The sequence below is a fragment of the Theobroma cacao genome, chromosome 1 (genome assembly GCF_000208745.1).
Source record: "Theobroma cacao cultivar B97-61/B2 chromosome 1, Criollo_cocoa_genome_V2, whole genome shotgun sequence".
Classification (NCBI taxonomy): Eukaryota; Viridiplantae; Streptophyta; class Magnoliopsida; order Malvales; family Malvaceae; genus Theobroma; species Theobroma cacao.
Window position 1 is genome coordinate 33,278,033 of NC_030850.1, and position 21,436 is coordinate 33,299,468.

Genomic DNA, 21,436 nt, shown 5'->3' on the forward strand with positions numbered 1-21,436 from the left:
TTAGGTGGTAAATAATAATGGACTTGCAAAAGGAGAGCATCATAGAGAAACAAAGATGAATCCAACTGGGAAAAACAATAATGTCTATGATGGCCTTCTCAATTCCCTCAATTCCCTGAATATGAGTATAAATATAAGGTGAAGCCATTTTCATTTAGCTGGTTTCTTTGTGTTTCTAAGCTTTAATCATTTCTGAGATTTGTCATATCATACAATTGTGGAACCAAACAAATTGTTTGTTGGATGCTTGACAAGTCATAGTTCCTGTATTTTCCGCTTTCACATGATATTCCCTGCTTATTCTTGTGAGGGGCATAGATAATTAATCTTTTATAGTATTAGAATTCATTTATTTATCAATATATATGTATGTTTGTGTCTTGTGTGTCTGTATTTTACTTTGATGCTTCTTATTTTTCAAAACTGATAGACACTTATGTCATTTCAGATCACCCTTGGTTGCGGGATGACAGTCGCACAATACCTCTTGATATATTGATCTATAAGTTAGTCAAATCATACCTTCATGCGACACCATTCAAACGCGTTGCACTAAAGGTATGATTTTTTCTCTTTTTTCATTATGGAATTGTCAACTTTCACTTTCCTGTTCTCCTTCCCTCCCTTTTAGGACATCCTTATGGTCATTTCTTACTCTGGATTGTCAAAATGCTTTTTGACAAATTGCAAAAATCGTAGTGAAAACCTAAGATTGTTATTATAGAAAATAGCCCATTTATCTTGGTCATAGAATTAGTATTTTTTATTTTCAATATCCAAATTTCTTAAAACTGTCTAGCATTCTTTATAACTGTAATTTTTTTCTAGCAAAAGGAATTAAGAATACCATGCTTTCTAGCAAATGGAATTTTTCTATGAACATGATTGCTTTTGACTGGCTAAAGCATGCACAAGTATGTTTGTGTCTGTGCAGGCCCATGAACATGTGTTTTAAATATATTTTTCTTTCTGTCACATTCTGAAGGTATTTTTTTGTAATTGTTACAACTGCAGGCTCTTTCGAAAGCATTGACTGAAGATGAGCTGGTTTATCTCAGGGCACAATTCAGGCTGTTGGAACCAAATAGAGATGGGAGTGTCTCTCTTGAAAATTTTAAAATGGTTATTGACCGCCTCTATGACCCTATCAATTTAAGTTTGAAGTCTAAAATGGTTAATTGTTTGAAGCTGATTTCTATTCTGTTCATTGACCTGATGTGGTGACTTAATTTTGAAATAATGGGATATCTCAGTAATCCGTCCTTGTTTCTTTTCTATTTTTGGGGGAATCTTATCTTTCATCTCTCTCTCTCTCTCTTTCTTTTAAAGTCAAAAAATTATATTAATCAGTGTATCAATTTTGTAGGCTCTTGCTCGAAATGCAACCGAAGCAATGGGTGAATCAAGGGTTCCTGACATTGTTAACACAGTAAGGCACTTAATAGAAGCTTTTCTTTGTAGCAATTTTTATTACGCTATCTTCTCAGAAATTTTCTTTTTGGTAGACATTTTGGCTTATGAGACTTCATTCCAAGATGGAAATGGTTTTATTTAAAATTGCTTAATTAATATGAAAAGATTTTTGCTGTTTATATACGCTTTCACTTTCCAAATGTTTAAGCATCTTAATCAGCAATTTATGATTTTACCTGCTTCTATCACCTTAATTCTGCCTTCTAAGGTCTGTGTTTTCTTGGAATACAATGAAAATGTCCCCCCTCCCTCCCGTGGTTTTCATTTGTCATTTGAATTTTGGTTCCTCACTGTTGCATCATTATTTTGCCCAGATGGGGTCGCTTGCATATAGGAAAATGTACTTTGAAGAGTTTTGTGCAGCTGCAATCAGCACACATCAATTGGAAGCAGTTGAAGGCTGGGAGCAAATTGCCTCTATCGCTTTTGAGCATTTCGAACAGGAGGGCAATCGAGTAATATCGATTGAAGAATTGGCACGGGTATGTTCACTTTTTGCTTCCAAATAGCAGACAACCCTGCTCTTGTTCTAATATTATGTATGCTGTGGTGATTTCCTTTTGATTTGACTACAGGAGTTGAATGTTGGCCCTTCAGCTTATTCATTCCTCAAAGACTGGATCAGAATTTCTGATGGAAAGCTTAGTTTACTTGGATACACAAAATTTTTACATGGTGTGACGCTTCGTAGCTCTAATACAAGACATCATTAGTTTTTCAGCCATTGATATATATATATATATATATATATATATATATATATATCTATATATATCTATATATATAGTTTCTTAAAATTCATGGCATTTTGAATGACTTTTGGGGTTTTATTTTTTTTTTCTTCCAAAAATTATTTTTCTTTAGGGTTGGTTACAGAAAAATGTGCATAAGTGAAATATGTTAGTGAGATTGTTGAGGAAAATTTACAGTGAGAATTTCATCGTGCTCATGTCCCATTTTTGCTTGTCGTGCGTGTATGTGGATTTGAGTTGAAGACACTTGGTAAATTCATGGCATGGGTCAACGGAAAAACCCGAATGCCAATCTTTTTCAAACTTTCGACTTAATTGTACATTATCAGCTTTTTATAGGTACCATCACCTCACCTCCCTCCCCACAACTTGGGCTGTGGACTCTAGCCCAGGATTTCCACTGGGGCGAGAGAAGTCAAGGTTATATGCCCAATGAACCAATATATTGAGGTAATGCAAACTGGCATTTAGTGTCCGGAGTTTTGATCAACCCTAGAAGATACAATAACTTCCTTTTCAATCCAGGGCAAAGCAAGTTCCAACCCCAAATCGTAAGAATCTATGTACAGCCAGACAACGCCATTTTCCTTAAACAACTCAGGTTCCACCACAACCTGAGGGAATTAGATTTTAAAATATCGTTTGTATAAATCAGTGGGCTGCTTGACAAATGACAAGGATGAAAGAGGGATTGAATTGACTTGGCACAAGTTTCCTGTCACACGAACATGCTAAGTAAAATTATGGTCCCACATAGAGGATGGAAGGGTAATGTTCGGCCGCACCATCTAGCAAACGACGCATTCGTTCATTTCCTCATGATTTTCTTATTTTCCAAAGCGCTAGGTTTCCTTGTCTAAAATTTTCTCACCCCAATTTCTGGATTAATAATGAGCAGATCCTCATCAAAATTCTTGCAGCCAGCTATCGAGCATAAACTTGGTCTCGGTGCTGTACAAGTGAAGCCAACGTTCCAAAACATACCATGATGCATGTCTGCCACATCACTCCCAGCATATACTATTCCCAACAAATTTTTAATAAATTCATCTGTGGAAATCTCGTTCATATTTTTTTTTTAATGAAAGTGTCATGGAGCCATTGCTCTTTTTTCAAAAGATTAATTTGATTTTGTGAATAAATTGGGAACACTCATTTTGGTTTTGTAAACCTTAAAACCCAATTCAATAAACCAAATTGATTCGATTCAATTCAATAAACTTTAAAATCGATTTAACAAATTCTAAACTCGATTCAATAAACGTTTAAAGTCAGTTCAATTTGATTTTATGAATTCTAAAATCGATTCCATTCACTACAACATACCCTAAAACTGGTTCAAAAAACCTTTAACTGATCCGACTTGGTTCAATGAGCTCTTTGGTATAGTGAAATGGGAAGGAAAATGGAGATAGTGTTCTTGGCGGTGGGGACGCTGTAAAGGCTCCAAGAAGGCAAACATAATAAGATATACAACGCCTACACTTATAAGCTTTCCAAAATTTTTTACTTATTCGACATGAGATTAAAATATCTTGTCTATTTCCTTCGAAGCTCTCGACATGATAGAAACACGATATATCATGCATGACTAATATGAGCAAACATGCACGCATGCATAGCATGACTAAGTGATCACTTAAATAAGGTCAAGTGTCATTTTTTCATATATATACACGAATGTACATATATACATGTAATTAGAATAATACTTACACACAAAAAAAATACATAGACTTGAATCGTCACATTTGTGCAATGAAGATGATATAAAAGATTTAATCAAGTAACAAGTTAAATTTCATGACTTATTATGGTCACATTTTTTGTTAATAGCCTTGACTTGATTAAAACTGGATTTTAAGTGATTGTTTCCTTTTTTAGAGGGGAGAAATTTTAAGTGATCCTCATGCAAAAAAAAAAAAAAAGGATTAAAAAAAAGAGAAAAAGGGTGCAAAAATTGCAACAAATTATTTGATTAATCAGGTCTTTTCATACACACTAAACAATATATACAATTTTAAAATTAAATTAAAAAATGACATGGTAACAACTAAAAAGCAGTCAAGTACCTTTGAATAGCTTTCCCTACTCTTAATCATGCGTGCCGCTTAATCGTGAAGAGCATAAGGGAAACGAGATAACGTAGCAAGTTTTATTTAAATTATCTAATAAGTAACTTAATTTAATCACTATGTAAAATAAAAAAAATTCTGATTAAGTGACCTGCTAAACTTAAAATTAAAATAATAATCATAAAAAAAATACCCGATCAGACATAAAACTTATATAAAAAAAAAGGAATACGTAAGAAGAGTAAAATAATTTCAATATTTTAATGTATATCTTTATATATGCCTCTCTATATATCTATATTTCACCTAAGTACTGTTGAGATTATTGCAAATTTTCCTCTCTTTTTTTTCTTTATGTATAGTTGTTAACCAATCACTATCAGAATCCACAGGTCTCCATGCCAGAACCTTCTTAATTTGTATCAGCCGAAAATTAAAATCCTTCTTTCTAATTAATTAATTCTTTTTGTTATATTGTTCTTTAATTTGGTCAACTATAGTGAAGCAAACAACAAAAATATTTTACGCTGAATTAGGTAATTAATTAACAAGTTTAAGCACAACCGTCCACTACCCAAAAATATAAATTAAAAATTAACAAAAATTTATGATTCTCATCTTAAGTCACTCCCAAGATTTTATAGAAAGAGTATTGATCACAAAAATTAGGGAATCAATGCTCCTTGTCATGAATTTAATGAATTGTATAAATTTACAACTGTTCATCATCTCCCTGTTCATTTTTAATTCTATAACGTCCACAATTTATAAATAAATAAGAGTGTTTACTGAATACTTATTTTTGTTCTCACAGCATTAATGCCACTGTATTTTCTTTATAATCTTTCTTTGACCTTACGCTAAAGAGAAGATGGCCTTTTTACTAGGGTTTTGCTTTGTTTGCATGGTACCCTTCATTTCTGCGTCCGTGCTACCAGGCAATGTAACTTTTTTATCATTCAATGAATCGTTTTCGACCCTTTTTGGAGATCAAAATCTTCATTTCCTTGATGCGAATGGGACGTCTGTCCAAATATCCCTCACTAAATCTTCAGGCAGTGGATTTAGATCTCGTCTCCTTTACGATAATGCCCTCTTCAGTGCTTCCATTAAACTTCCTGCTAATCACACTGCTGGAGTTGTTGTCGCGTTTTATACTTCCAATGCTGATGTTTTCAGAACCAACCATGACGAAACTTGACTTTGAGTTCCTAGGAAATGTTCCAGGGCAAGAATGGCTTGTCCAAACCAATCTTTTCGGGATGAGAGTGTTACAAGAGGTCGAGAAGAGAGGTATAAACTCTGGTTCAACCCGGCAAAAGGTTTTCATACTTACAGTATTCTTTGGAACAAAAATTGGACCATATTTTATGTGGACAATGTCCCAATAATTAAGACAGGTTCGAAGGGTTGATGCCATGGGAGGTGACTACCCTTCGAAGCCAATGTCTTTGTATGCCATAATCTGGGATGGCTCTACTTGGGCGACAGGCGAAGGCAAACATAAGGTCAATTACCGCTATGCCCCTTTCAAGGCTGATTTTACTTTCTTTGTCATTCAAGGTCATGAATGCTCCACGGAGGGGCAGATCCAACGGTGCAAAAATGCCACTGCAAGCTCTGTTGAAAGTTTCAACGGTTTGAGGCCAGATGAAAGGAGTAAAATGAAGGATTTTAGGAAGAATTTCATGATATATTCTCATTGTCAAGACCGGCGTAGGTATCCTATTGCTTTACCTGAGTGCTCAATTCAGTAACTTCAATGGTTCAACCCGGTTTGTTTAAGGTGCAGGCCTGCTTAGGAGTTAGCATGCAATTCCACATAAACCTTTAGTTACTTTTTGAGCATCAAAAGAAAAAGAGAAAAAATTGTTATTAGCTTTCTTATACTCAGTTTCCCACGATATTTACTCAATCTACATATCCAACAAGCTCAAGTAGAAAATATCATAAAATGAAGCAATGTCCTGCAGGGGTTGAAAGGGTTAATTAGTCAGGGCTGGTTGATTGGAGCTCTTGGAGATAAGATCGATTTGGATGCGTTGGAAATTTCCAATCCTTTTCGTTTTCGTCAATCAAGTTGGACAGTCATCATCCAATGGCCAATTTATCAACTCACCATCAATACTTGAATACGATGACTAAGCCTCAGTGTAGATCAAAAGTTTATCTTCAAAACGCATTTTATCTGCCTTGAGATATCTATTCTAGAATTGATATTATTTGACCAGCAGGCATGCTTCATATAGTACTCATGAATTAATCTTTCTAGCATACTATTATGATGTGTATGCATAATTTAAGCAATCTCTACGCTCCAAGTGGTAGCTCTACAGTTATGGGGAAACATGGCAACAGCTTCTCAGACTCCTGAATGGTTTGTTTATCATAGAATTTAGAATGAGTTCATACCTCACATCATCCTTATTATAGTTTTGAATTACATACTAAGATTTAGTCAGCTATATAGCTAGAAAAACGTACATTGCATTACTATTTTCTTTCGAAATTCCTAATATATAATATTTGATAATAAGATATACTGATCAAATAGTTCCAAGCCATATTTATTTGCTCCATTGTCACTATCACTGAAACCAAGCGTTTTCTAAGCGTTATTCTAAACCCTAAAAGCTTAAACAGAAACAGAAAAACTTAACCTTCCACGACCCACCATAAATTGAACAATGGAAACAAACAAAAACCCTATGAATAGATAGTTCCATGGGCATTTATAACTCTTTTGAAGTCATTAAATGATTTTGTGTACAACAGCCAAACCTCACCACCACCTACAAGGCCCACAATGTTTCTTCCGTCCGGCGGCTTTTCTTTCTAAAACTTTCAATTTCCGTAACATAAATGGATCCCAAGGATGCCAGTGAATCTCGTTATTCCTGAACCATATAAACCTTAATAAATAGTCTGAAAAAAGGTGCGAAAGGAAAAAAACTGCCCTTTGTTCGTGTCTGGAGTTAAGGGCAGATGTGTGCCCTACCGGAAACCGAAAAAGAAAGAAAGAAAGAAAAAAAATATGGGTATCAAAGGAGGACGTTTACCAAACAGGGATTTGAAGCCCACCGTCCATCACTGACTTTCTTGACTCTATCACCTCTCTTTCAATTCTTCGTCTTTTTCGTCCCCTCCCATCACCTAACTCAATTCAATACGGTCCAGACAACCAAAGAAAAAGTAAATTAGTGTAAGACATGTTTATGTTTTAGTCAGTTTTCAATTTTAAAATTCTCAGTTAAGTTGAGTCTCTCTCGAGTCTCATCCGTTTGCATGTACGATGCTGTCCTTCACCCATTTCGAAGATTTCTCAGTGACTTCAGATTTTCCTGAATCCGAGAGAATGGTCCATGCTCTGACTCGTACAGCTTTCCTCGATCCTACACAGTTGTTGATAACTACGAAAACTTGTATCCATCGGTAGAAAAAACAATCAAATCTGTAAGTTTGTTGTTTTTACACCCCTTTGGTTACGGGATAAGATAAGCACAGTTAAACACAAAATCCGTTAATAAAGATTAACCTTATCAAACAGTTGGTTAATCCCATAACATATTTACTGCCAATAAATTTTCGAAGAGTTGGCATAGAAGGGAAAAAGGAGCTCTCAGTCATCACCATCTAATCGTAAAATGATACTAGTAATAATTAAATCCGTGATTGCTAAGAGTGATTCCACAGTGATGGTGCCCAATATTTTAAACTTAAAGCAACAGCAATGACCCTACCAAGAGTTCGCCCTTGTCTATTCTAATGATGCCAAACAAACACCATTCAATTCTCCGATATATTCATCTTTAGCACTGAAAAGAAAAGAAAAGAAAGGAACAAAAGAAAGAAAAAGAATCTCAAGATAAAGGAAAAGGCATTTACTTCTTTTTTTCCATTACGGTTCCTAACAAAATAACATATTCACTGCAATTGCAAGCAACGTTTGTCGTCATCGTCTCATCATCATCATCAACCAACCATCCAAGGCCTACCAAGAAACAGGAAAAAGCAAGAAAAACAAACTAGAAAATAACAGTACTCCCAAATTTACAAAACCAAGAAAAAATTATACTACGAACAATCAAATCTATTTCTTCATGGTTTGGGCCCTTGTTTGGCACTTACAAAACCATAAATTCCTTTGATGATCAGTTAAACAACAATTCAAACCCTAAAACATCCGACATGAAGGTGGTGATGAAGGGACTGTTCCCTATCAATCAAGCCGCGGACATTCCTAAACTCCTCTACATGACAAGGGATTGTGATCGTACCCTTCTGATCGAACCCATACTCTTCCTCAGCTTCCTTCAACAGCTGCATGAACAACGGGTGGTTAAAGTATATGACGGGCACCACGAATCTCTGTTGCTCCTCTCCTAGCGACCCAACCTTGATAGCCAAACACCCTTTCGGCACATCCCTCGCTTGCTTCTTCGCATGATGATGATGATGGTGAAGGTGTGGTAGGTGTAAATGAAAGTTCCTCAAACTTTTCTCTCCACTACCCATTTCTTCAAAAAAAAAAAATCCAAGAACAAGATTAATACACAAAGGTAAAAACCCTACTTTGATTCTTGAAAAACAAAAGAAAAAGGCCGCAGAGAATTTAAGATCAAGAAGAAGGCCAAGGGTCCTTTGCAATGGGCTGTTGTTTGAAAATGTTAAGTGAAAAGTATCTGAGAGACTTAGGCACGTTGGTCATGGTTGATAATCCACACCAACAGGTAAACACATACCGACCAGAAATTAGAGAAGATAAATATATATATAGCCGAAGCAAGAGAAAGACGGAGAGGAAAGAATTCGATAGCACAGGAAGAAAAAAAAAAGTGGGTTTTATATGCTGCGGAAAGCACTATGGGTTTTTTCTGTATGTATATAAAATTGATTCCTGAACGCTGATAAAAGGGCAATCTACACTGATAAAAAGGGGAAAATCGATGTACGATAGGGGTAGGAATGGCAAAATATGTAATTAATAAGGAATCGAAATGGTAGGACACGTGGATGGTGAGTGGAGAGAGAGAGGGACACGTGAATGGAGGTCTAGTGGAATGTGGATTTTAGAAAAGGATAACCGACAGGCAACAAAGAAGGTGTTGTTTGTACAGTAGGAAAAACAAATCTATAGAAGACAGCCAATAGCAGGTTTAGAACATGTCCAAATAGACATCACCGAGGTGGTTTGGTCTCTTCAGCTTCTGCTCTTATGTAAATGTCAATGGACGCTTTAGTTTTTTTTTTTCCCTCTACATCATTTATTTAATTTAGCTTTTTCGTTTTTTGCACTTGAAAAATAAAAGGATCTGTACTAGGAAAAAAAATCATGCGGTTTTCATTATTCTTTGGTTGATTTTATGGATTTCTAGATCCATTTTTTCTATTTCAAAAAAAAATTCTTGAAGCAACCTTCTTATTCCTGCCAGTAGTGTTGTAATTGGGATTTTTTTTTTCCTTTTTTAAACTAATTAATACATTACTTGCTGGCTTCAAAAATATAAACATATGAATATTAAAACAATTAACATAATATCTAAAAAAAATATTTAAATTATTTTAAAAAAATAAATAAATTTTTATTCTTTTATTATGTTCAATTAAGTCTTTATATTATTATTTTAGACTAAATAAGGTCTCATTTTTTTTGTGAGTCAAATAAATCTTTTTGACTAATGATTGAGTTAATCAAAATATCATTTGTCAATTTATATCATGTGATATTGACGTATCATGCTAATATATTCTAATTGATGAAAATGAAATATGTTTACATATCATAATTGATGACAATGTGATATGTTAATTTAATATTATAACATAATTATATGGCATTTTTCACCATTTATATCAAAGCATGTTAGTGTCATATAGATATAAATTAATAAGTGGTATTTTGACTAAAAATAATTAGTAAATTAGGGATAATAAGGGTTTATTTGATTTAAAATAAAAATATATGGACTTGATAAACCGCAATAAAAGAATAAAATCTTATTTAAATTTTTTTGAATAGTTTAGGAATTTAATTGAGCATTAAGTCAAAAAAAATTTATTAATGGAAATAGTCATATTTATTCATTATATTTTATAATTATTATTTTAAATTTTTTTGTTATTAAATATAAATAAAATTTATCTAATTTACAAATATATAAAAATTCTAATTATATTGACTGAATTTCATTAAAAATATTTTTATTACAAATATCAATAAGATTTATTTAATTTATTAATAAGAAATTTAATTGTACATGATAATATATTTTTCTAAATTTATTAGCATTGATTAATGTACATGATAATATATTTAAGGTATCTTACTTGTGCTAAAAAATTTTGAATTGTATCTTTTTTACCATTGTAATTTGTAAGCAAACCAATAATAGAAAAAAAGAAAAGAAAATTGAAGTCAAGTTTTTTATGAAAAATGGGAAAGAAATGAAAACTTATTTCTTTATTATTGACTTGGAATAAATGGTTTATATAAATTTTGGAAGTACTATTCTAAATAAAAGAGGCAAATATCGTTTTTCCAAGAGAGGAAGGGGCAAAGCGGGAAAGCAATCTCTCATTCTTCAATCCGTGACCGTTGGGCACTTGGGAGAATCAAAACTTTAAATCAACGGACACTGGGGTCCTCCACAGAACGTACTTTTGCAGTAACAGCTGAAGTTTTCCAAAAACAGTGTAACGAGAATAAAATAGTAACGTCAAAATGACTAAACCGTCCCTGATTTCCCCCCATCGACCCTGGCTGATAGGTCCCAAAATCTAGATGGCTAGATATGGTGTTGGATTTCATTATCAACACCGAAAGAGATGGCGAATGTGTCAATTGCAAAACAAAATAAAGCACCAAAAAGTTTTGTGACCATCTGATACGAGGCAATCAGATGCTCCATCAGGTTTTAGATGAGATGGTCTGAGGTTTGATGCAGAGGGTGTCTTGACACTAGTGGGTCAGGTGCAGAGGATTTTTTTCCTATTTTTTGAGGTTAACATTTTTGTATGCTTCATTCATATTTTTTTTTTGGCAGCTAAGCTGGCCAATAATGAAAACTTGTACTATATATTGATTTATATATGAAAAGATCTGATTTGATTTGTTCTTGGCATTTATGTTTTGGGGGAGCAGCATTCTCTGTTTTAAATGCTCTTTCTTTCTTATTCCCAAATGGTAATGCCACATTTGACTTTTACCATCATGTCTGACAAAAAGGTAATAAAATAACATACAAAGGAAAAAAAAGTGACAAATTTTTTCTTTTACCAAAGTTGAATGGGGGATTTGTTAAGGATATTCTTTTTTAGTGCTTACCAGTGAAGGACACACAAGCGTAACAGAATACTTCCAAATTATGAGAGCAGTTACAAACCTATCATAAATGAAGAAAGGAAAAATGATGACCTAATTGAAATATTCAGACATAATACTTAAAAAAAATTTTGAATTATTTTTAAAAAATTATTTTTTATTACATTAAATTAAATTTTTATATTTTTATTTTGAATTAAATAAATTTTTATAATTAATAGCTGATTAATTATTTTTATTTAAAATATTATTTATCTTTTTATATCACTTGGTACTGACATTACATAAAAAATGAAAATATGATCACGTGATATTTTTTATCATTATGTGAATATAAAATAATAAGTAATATTTTTAATAATGATAATTAATTAAATATTAATAATAAAGATTTACTTGAATCGAACTTAAATTGTATGAGTTTAATTGAATGTAATATAAGAATGATTTTTATTTAAATTTATTTAATAATTTTAAAAAATTTTAAAACATTATGTCAAATATTTTATTACCAACAGTAATGCTAATTTAAAAAATAAAAAAGTAACAATTACACAAACAATAATAAATTTAAAATATTTATTAAAGCGGTCTAATGCTGCGATAACCAGCGGCGACGCATTGGACGCAGTGCACAAAGTAGCAAAGGTCAACTGAGAGCGCACTTGATTTTTAGCACACGAGTGCGTTGCGCTAATCAGAATTTAGACTTGTGCAGAAACAAAATGATGGAGAGCAGGGCCCTAATCCCTAAATCATCTGTACAGGCCCAAAGACTTTGACTTGTAAGTAGCATTTGACCGACGCATCAACACTGGTTTGATAATTTTCAGTCCTTAAGAGAATCATTGATTTTGTGAAACATATTTCTTCTTTTCTGTTCTAATAAGAAAAAGTGCATTCCTTGAAGGGAATTGTCAAAGCCATGCCACTTAAGGCTGGGCAGAAATGAGCTGTAGCCAATCCTGCCTCTTTTCCTTTCCCTTCTTTCTTTCAATTTTTTTCTTGGAAAGAATAAAGGTAATTTGCTAGAATTATTATTATTACATGACATTAAACTTAGGACACGTGGACTGCTTTTCCTTGGTCTGTATAAAACGACTAATTCAAAGCAAAACATCGGAGTCACCAACGTGGAACAAGGGCGAAAATGGGGTGTCCACATCCTGGAAAATTCAGTTGATGTTGAGAACTCGTCAATACAAAGCTGAAGAATATTTCATTTGATAGTTTCTCTTTTCTTTGCGTTCAGTAAAGACTATAATAGTAGTGCTTTTCAGGTCACTTGAATCTTCAAAGGGTCTCTAATGGAATATCTCAAAGGAGAGAATCTTTCAACTTCTTTTTGGGTTTAATATTCCCAAATATATGCTCATACAAAACAGAAAAGAACTATATATATTATATATATATATATATATATATATGTAGATGTTTAATTTTGACTAATTATTATTTTTTTGAAATGTTGTGTTATAGAAAAATTACATTATAAGTGTTTCAAGCGTAAAAAACTAAAAACGTTCGAAAATGTTTCAAATGTAAAAAACACGCAGAGGTGTTCCAAGTGTGGAAATACCTAGGGCATTTTAAATACGAAAACGCTCAAGAATGTTTCAAGTGCAGAAATATCTGCATTCAAAGGTATTCCAAGCGCAAAAACGTCCAAAGACATTTCAAGTGTGGAAACGCTCGGGGGCATTATAAGCGTAAAAGCACCCAATATTGCTCTAATCTTTCTCTCTACCACATCTAAGATATTCTGAGTCATTTATTGCAACACATCATCTATTCCTATAAGAAGAATACTCTACAATATATATATATATATATATATATAAAATCTGAATTTGCAGTACGACAAGGCTCCTTTTGCCCTCCAACATAGTGATTGCCACACTAAGCTTAGTCTTAATTATTTTTTTCAGGGCCTAGAAATGGTATTTTATTGGATGACATAAATGGTGGTGAAGAAGATGCAAAAGTCAAAGAGGAAGTGGGAATGGAAACACCATCCAAAGTGGGGGAGCGAGTGTGGCTTTTTGAAAAAGGCAAAAGTTATTATTCAAAGATATTTCACCCCTTTTATTCTTTTTCTCCCTCCTTTTTGGGTTTGCTTGGAGGGATGCCCTTTGCCTTTTATATATTAATGAGTATATAAATTATTTTGACTTGAACTCTATTATTTGATGCATTAAATTATTGAAATGTACATAGGGTCAAGGGTATAAATCACTAGACACGGACATATGGAGTTCCACTCAAAGGAATTGTAGGCAGATTTTCAAAAATATAAGTAGCCAAATTGTATCCATCCCTTTTTTGTTCTGCACATGCATCTACCAAATTGCTTTTTATTATGATTGAGAATTTTTCCCCAAATGTCGTACTCATAAGTCATAACCTTACGCTAAAGATACGATTCCGCTCCAAATAGAGTATTAAGTTGGGAGAAAGTCTCATATTAATGGGTTAGGCACATCTTCTTCCTTCTCCACCCCACTCACTCAGCTTCGACCTGGGCCGTTGCCTAACACGGATTGGCTAGGCCCAGGGCCTGAAAACTACCCCTCTTTTGAAAGGATTTGGGTAGAAACTACGTATGGCTCAATGTTTGGTGACAAACCCGGACTCAAATCGTGAACATATATTTGGGCTTAGCCCAATACTACAGTTTTGGAACACCAGAATTTTTATGGCTGCAATAAAAAAGAGGAAACGAAAGGAATTCTGAGGTTTTAGGCACAAAAAGAGTTCAAAAACTCAATTCCAGAACAGTATCAAAATACATTTATAGAGCAGTAGAAATCTTCCAGCTCTGACATAAAAAGGCATGTTTATCTATAGCCACCTGTGAGAAGTCTTGGAATCTGAATCTTGACAGAACTAACACTGTAAATACTGAGTGCATCTACATCCTGAGCCAGCTTACCATGGATCCTGCTACTCCTTTCCATCCAGAGAAACTAGACACAAGCAGTCCGTGGCACTTTAAGGATGACCACTAGGTCCTTTTAGCAGCTTGATTCAATTGAATTTTCGTACCAGCATCGAACAGTACTATGAATACCAGAGAAATGCAGCACTTTAGTTCACAGCTGCCTGTAGGAGTATGACCAAAGTAAATTATCTCTATCTTCAACTTCTTGTTTGCATAGACGCACAGATTGTTTGCAATTGGGATTCTCCAAAGTAGAGAGCTTGGAAAGAGTGGGCAGATTATTTAGTATAGCCATCCAGGCAATCATGGCATGCTTGGGGATGTTGTAATGAAACCATAAAATTCTGCCCCTTTCCACCCCAGCCATTTTCAGCTCCCAAATCTGACTGGCATCAGAAGACGTGAGCTCCATAAGAGAATCAGCTAGAGTTCTGAGTTAAAGGATGCTCGCTATTGTTTTACGCTTTTAACTAGAAGATACTTAGATTGTTTTCTAGTACTACAAACATCGGAAACCAAATTAATTCCAGTTTGTCCAAGGTAGTTTTGTCTGAAAAAGCTGCAGTGTAATCTGGAGACATCGAAGGTGAATCTTTCTTTCTCCACTGGATTTTAGAAAGTCTAATACTAAATTTAAGCACTCGAGTGATTTGACACTCACTTCACATTGACAAATGTAAAAAGAATCCTTCTTATGTCAAAAACAATCATCAAGCAAGATTTCTTTGCAGGACTCTAAATGATGGGTTTGACAGCAGTGGCAGAAGTCTTAACCTTTGTGAACTTTGCTAAATGGTGTTGCCAGGCATATGACAGAATAGAAGAGAAAATTAAATGGTGAACTAGTTTTACTTTTCAAAAAAAAAATGGTGAACTAGTTTTATCCATTTGACCATTGAAACCTAGCACCAAACAAGTGGTAACCAACTATCATTTTGCGAAGCAGGATATGAATTAATTAATCACTTAAGGAGATACAGAAATTTAGACTCACAAATAGAATTCATCTTGGTTCGTAATTCAGCTATTGAAATGACCCAATACCAAGGGTCCATAGTCTATTATGGATTTCGAACATTCAATACGAGGGAAAAGCCAATTTGACATGGCACCCGCTGTATTGTTATTCGTCAAGTCACATGGATATTATTTTCTTCCAGGTATGTATGGTCCAGTCACCAGTGAATTTTGGCTAGAACCTTGAAGATAAAAAAGTCAAATCCCAACTGGAAAGAATGGATTCGGAGACTAAGTTTTTAATAAACCAGGGAAATAAGTGAGCTGAAAGCAACAAGAGAATAAAACTTGAAACCCCAAATTCTAGCTAGACGCCCTTTGTTGCTGATGATTTGTTGCCACTAACTATCATGGCCAGTGAGCCTTCGTTATCACCACCTGGCAATTAGCTAGACAGACAGAGGGTGAGAGAAAACTTTGAGGAGAGAAGGGAAAAATGGAAAAAAAAAATGGAGGAAAAGAAAGAAGAAAAAAAAAAAGGGCACAAATGGAGAAATGAATACGAAAAAAGGGGGGTTGGGGAGAAAGGGGGAAAAGCTTAAAGCCTAAAAAGGGGAAACCAAAAAGAAGAACAAAACAAGAACAACAGTAATAATTCTTTCTATTTGAGTAAAATAACGTTATAAGGGCTCTCTTTCCCGGAAGAAACAGTTAAATTTTGGATAAAATTGATTTGAATTAATAGGAACATTATTGTTATATATAACCCAATCATTATATGAGATTGATATGAATTATAACGACGTACATCACTCTTATGACTGTCCTTTACTTTGATTTTTCTTATCAACCACACGTAACAGATTGAGATTGGCATTTGCAATAGCACTCAACATGGGTTCAAATCACGGGCCTTTCCAACTGATGGGGATGTAGCTATATAGCATTGAAAAATTTTTGCTAAGATCAAGTTTAAACTTTAATGTACTGTCATCCATTCAATTAGTACTTGAATGTAACCCTATTCGGAGATACCGTTAAGGTACTTAACATCCTGTTCAAAGTGCATTAACCACATGGAACAGATTGGCATTGGCAATGGCAATGGCACCCGACAAGATTTCAAATCATGGGCCCTTTCCAGCTGATGGGGAAGTAGCTAGCTTGCAATATCGAAAGTTTTTGCTATGACGAAATGAAGCCATGCCAGCATACGATTCCGGGATATGTTTAGAGGTCAAGTTAATACATTAATGTACTATACCATCGATTCAGTTACTAGATTGTAACCCCATGAAGAGAGAGCTACTATTTAGGTACTTAAGATCCTGTTGGACATGCAATAAAAAGATTTTTTTGGAGTCTTGGTCAAGCTATATACACAAAACACACCAATCATTCACGGGAAAATTGTGGCCTCAAGGCTTCAAGAATTCGTCAAACACGGGCCCAATAAACATCTTTTCTCTCTCTAGAAAACAAGGGTACTACTAAAAGCTAGTCTCGAAAATCATGAATTAAAAGCAAAGCAGAAAGGGTTTTACTTTATGTTTGCAAAGGTCAAAAAGATCCAATTCCCCAAAAGGCACTTCTTTAGGGGACAGCATTTTCATACGACTGCTTTTTCAACAAGATGAATATGAAAATAATTACTAAGAAAAAAGAGACGAAAATAAAAAAAGAGAGAAGGATAAGTATCCAAATCCAGTGATAGAATGTAGGTACATTAATGCTGTTACCCTCAAGGTACAATGCACATACAAGTGATACAAGTAGGGAGTATTAAAAAAAACCTGACATTTGTTTCCTAGATTCCTAACCAGGATTTTAAAACACAAAACTTTCACCGCTATAAGCATTAAGAGAAGTTGTCCATGGGTAATCCTTCTGGTGAGCATGTGAACAGTAATGTGATTGTTGGTCAATGTAGGGGTGCTGGCAAGGACAAAGAGGGCGGAGGAGTTTTAGATGATAAATACCGGTGTGACAAGCTACTGGGATACGTGTTACCCAAGGCCTACAGGCCCTAGATAAACTCTCCTCTGCCAATCTTTCTAATCAACTGTTTCTTCGTGTGTTCTGTTCCTCAGCATCCAAGAGTAAAGCAAGAGCAAATTATGGAAAAAGTATGATGGGAAATGTTAAAATTTTACACCTCGTTTTGAACACTAATTCCCTAAAATGTACTGAAGAAGCACAAACATAGGGAAAAGCTCCCTTCCTTCAAATGATAGTTACTTGGTAATTAAAGCATGTGCTTTACTGCACGAAGTTCCTTAACCCTGTTGTAAGGAACACAAATACCGTGAGAAGTAAGCACACATCTCAATCCCTGGAGGAGAAACCCATCACTCTTTAAAACCCAGGAGGAGAGAAGAAAGCATTCGATGGAACAATTAAGCGTGTTATTTTACCAAATTTCAACACTCAACAGGGACAACTTGTTGATCAAATTTAGGGTTTTAGATAAGATGTCATGACAAAGCCAAGGCATGTGATGGGTTTCCTTTAATCAGACCCATGTCTGTGCCCACACTTCCATTGACACAGCTCTTATTTACAAAAGCTGTCATTGTCCTATCATGCTAACTCTACAAGACATGTAATATTTACAGTGAAAGGTCCATTATTCATTCCAATAGCACAAGCTTGCTAGCTAGAGAATCTAAATAAAGTAAAATATAACTGAGGTGTTCAAAATTATTACTGCATCATATTAAATTCAATACTTAAATGCACTTCCTTCACCATGCAAAGCAGGTAAAGGATAATACAGATCCAATTAGTGTACATCAATAAAGAAAGAAAGTTGATAAAGAGCCATGTGTGTTAAAGAAAATTAAACATCATTTCAAAGAATCACTCACGAATATAAAGTTCTTCCGAATTGGGTTGAGTAATAACTCCTCACTACAAGAAATATTTTTCACGGAAATTTGAAATTGTTAGAGAAAGGGCAAGTCTTTCTTTTCTGTTTACCTTTGGTCCTTTACCCAGGTCAAGCTTTGTTCAAAGAGGTTCATTTGAGGGAAGTGCCAAGCTCTCCACCTTGAAACCCTAGAGCAATGAAAAAGGAAGAAAGATAGGGATGGCGTTAAAAAGAAGAGAGTATGTTTACCAAAGTTCAAAGCCAGATCTGAAAAACAGCAGAAACAGACAGATCAGATACAGGAAACCATCATGGGAAGGATCTACCTAATGATGAACCAGAAAGGAGGGTTAGGACTGACAAAAACACCATCATAGCATCGCAGAAAAAAGGAAAAACAAAAAAAGAGTAATGATGAAACTTTTATCCAGATGATGAAAAAATATGGTCAAAACACTTCATCATTACACCAATCTGCACACAACTAACAACCTTAATTGCTCTAAAAACAAAATACCCAATGATCTAAAACAACCAAATTTTCCCAAAAGAGGAAACAAATAACAGCCAAAGTAATCATTAAAGCAGGAAACCAAACCTTTACATGCTGCAGTCCATGATCTAGAATCTAGCCTTTGCTACAGAGTGCCGTATGGAAGCAATAATTGGGGGGAATGAAGCCTGGTCCGACGGCACTAGCACAAGCTCAATCCATTAAAACCATAATCAGATCCATAGGAGCAAACTAATGCAAGAAAATGGATTAAAAGAAAGTGTCCTCGAGCCAGACAACATTCCCCTCAAAAGAGTAGCTCCTTGGCACATCCGAATTAAAGCTATATCTTCAAAAGACTTTTCTCATAAATTGTTGGTTGCAACTAAGTGGTTTGTTTATGTGTTTCTCTGATACTCTTATCTCTTTATCCCCCAAGAGTCTCGCCTGTCTTCAAGGGGGACGAGACAGTGAGCGAGACAGAGATAGGGAAAGAGAGAGAGAGAGAGAAAGAGATGGGAGAGTTGTGGTGTTGGTGTTGGGTGATCATGAGATGATGAAGAGAATGATATGGGTGCGGGGGGGTTTTTAAGATGAATAAAAAGAGTGGAAAGCCAACGTTAAAAAAGACAAAACATAGCTGCAGAGTCGACCCTACCAGCTGTTTTCTCAGTTCCAGAAATGACCACGACCCCATGCACTCTAATCTCTCTTTCTCTCTCCTTCTCTCTACTTTGGGTGTTATACCTATGTACCATAAAACCATTTTTTTAAACCCTTATCAACCGTTGGATTCTCTTGATGATTACGATGTTAAGTGGAGTGAGAAATTAGCACATTGGAGCAAAACCCACCATTAGATTCAGGGGCATGATGGTTGATGGTGTCATCAAAACACATAAAGGAACTAGTGAAAATGTAGTGTCTATTCGTTAATGTAGCCTAGAAATCCTGAGCCCTTTCCTTAAGAACCGTAGGATTTGTGAGATTTTGTACAATGATGTTACAGAGACTGTACTGCGATAAAAAAAACTATAATGATGACATAAATAATTGAATAGAAAAGGAATCAAAGCAAAGGAAGGCCTAAAAGTGAGTCAGAGGAGTGGTTGAGTTATTGAGCTGCCCGATAATGGAAAACACATTTAATATCTCACACTTTTTAGCATTTAATATTTTTAAATAAATATAATAAAACATACTTCAATTTTTGAACTTGAAAAATTTTTTAATTTTAAAAATGCTGTATTTTTGTTTTCTCATGAAGGAAGGGACCCTCGTCTGGCGTGTCACTTTTTGGAATGGCGAGGAATTCGAGGCGATGACCGACAGATAGGGTCAGGGTCCACGCTTTCCTTTTCACCTTTGCCTTTTTACCCATCCCAACTATTTGGCTAAGGTCAAAGTGACTTACGTTTTCACTTTGCTTTGTTGATTTTTGATTATTCCCTTTGGCTAACATTAAGGCATTCATTTACAAAATTATAAAAACCCAGAAATCATAAGTAATTGCTTTTGCCTCCAAATCTTTTGTTAATCATTATGTCTATAATTATAAACCTCTGGTAATTGGCAAATACAACAAATTTGGTTGTTGAAGCTAATTTGAAATAGCTACTCAAGGTAGTACATAAGTAGTCAGACTTATGATCCACCGCCCATTCATTAAAATTAAGTAGCTGTCACATCAGTTTGAGAAAGAGAAAACCTAATCGAGAGGGAGGGGTTGGGTTGTTCTGCGGTACACTAGTTCTATTTGCATTAACAAAATCGAGGATATAACTGTTAGATTAGATGTGGAAAAACAATCAAAATGTTCATAAATTACAAAAGCTATGGAATCCCATTTTGCATTCATGTTATAATCATTGTTTACATACAAAGGGAATTGACAACACCAATCTGATCTTCCCTCTGGGAAAAGGCATTGGAGCTTATGGCTAGAATACCATGAGAGAGCGCTCCAATTAGCTCCTTCAGAAGAAAAATTTTGGGAAACAAGTACTCGGCTGTTGTCCCCATATGTGGCCACGCATACCAAAAAGCAGATGCATTCAAAATTAACCTTGCAAAGCTTGGGCTACTACCACTATTAAATTTTGTTACTTTGGTAAAACAAATAGTGCCTTTCATGAGATTATGATGTCTTTGGATTCTTGGAAAACATACATTACTTTCTGGGTGTCAGGATAAAGACTTAGCGAAACTGGTATCATTCTGCAGTACAGGTAGCTCCGCGAATTAATGGGTTCGGTTTTCTTTTCTGGCAGGGCCATTTTCATCAGTCTCTTTCATTTCTCCCCTCCGACTAAAAAATATTGATCACCTAATTTAGGCAAAGTTTGACAAAATACCAAACCAATTATCGAAAAAGATGCCCCCCTCTCCTCTTTTCCAAGATTTTCAAATGCAAAGTGATTATTCAAATGATATAAAAACAGGAACACTGATATGTTCATATATCCAAAACAGTGCATGCTAGATCTTGGTTTGGCACACTTCATTTTACAAGTAGTTGTCCGAGATTTGGGGTTAATTTGGCATATATATTTGAA

At 34.7% G+C, this 21,436-nt stretch overlaps 2 protein-coding genes, 1 long non-coding RNA gene and 1 pseudogene across 3 annotated transcripts in view; 2 read left to right on the top strand and 2 right to left on the bottom strand.

Moving 5' to 3' along the window:
- Positions 1-2,426, top strand: part of LOC18613915 (CDPK-related kinase 3) — a 7,721-nt gene extending 5,295 nt beyond the window's left edge. Inside the window, exons 7-12 of the mRNA XM_018126559.1 lie at positions 449-558; positions 1,015-1,122; positions 1,367-1,429; positions 1,788-1,955; positions 2,049-2,208; positions 2,253-2,426. Of these exons, the coding sequence (XP_017982048.1) occupies positions 449-558; positions 1,015-1,122; positions 1,367-1,429; positions 1,788-1,955; positions 2,049-2,186 (587 nt within the window). The 3' untranslated portion in view covers positions 2,187-2,208; positions 2,253-2,426. The remainder of the gene's footprint in view (positions 1-448; positions 559-1,014; positions 1,123-1,366; positions 1,430-1,787; positions 1,956-2,048; positions 2,209-2,252) is intronic.
- Positions 5,172-6,057, top strand: LOC18613916 (annotated as a pseudogene).
- LOC18613917 (auxin-responsive protein SAUR32) lies at positions 8,167-9,151 on the bottom strand. The gene has a single exon (XM_018128864.1). It carries the CDS (start codon positions 8,813-8,815, stop codon positions 8,468-8,470), a length of 348 nt encoding a protein of 115 aa, XP_017984353.1. The 5' UTR covers positions 8,816-9,151; the 3' UTR covers positions 8,167-8,467.
- Positions 17,193-19,470, bottom strand: LOC18613919. The gene is made up of 2 exons (XR_001926707.1): positions 18,987-19,470; positions 17,193-18,714 (listed from the first exon to the last, which is right to left on the bottom strand). It is a non-coding gene; the product is annotated as an uncharacterized LOC18613919 (long non-coding RNA).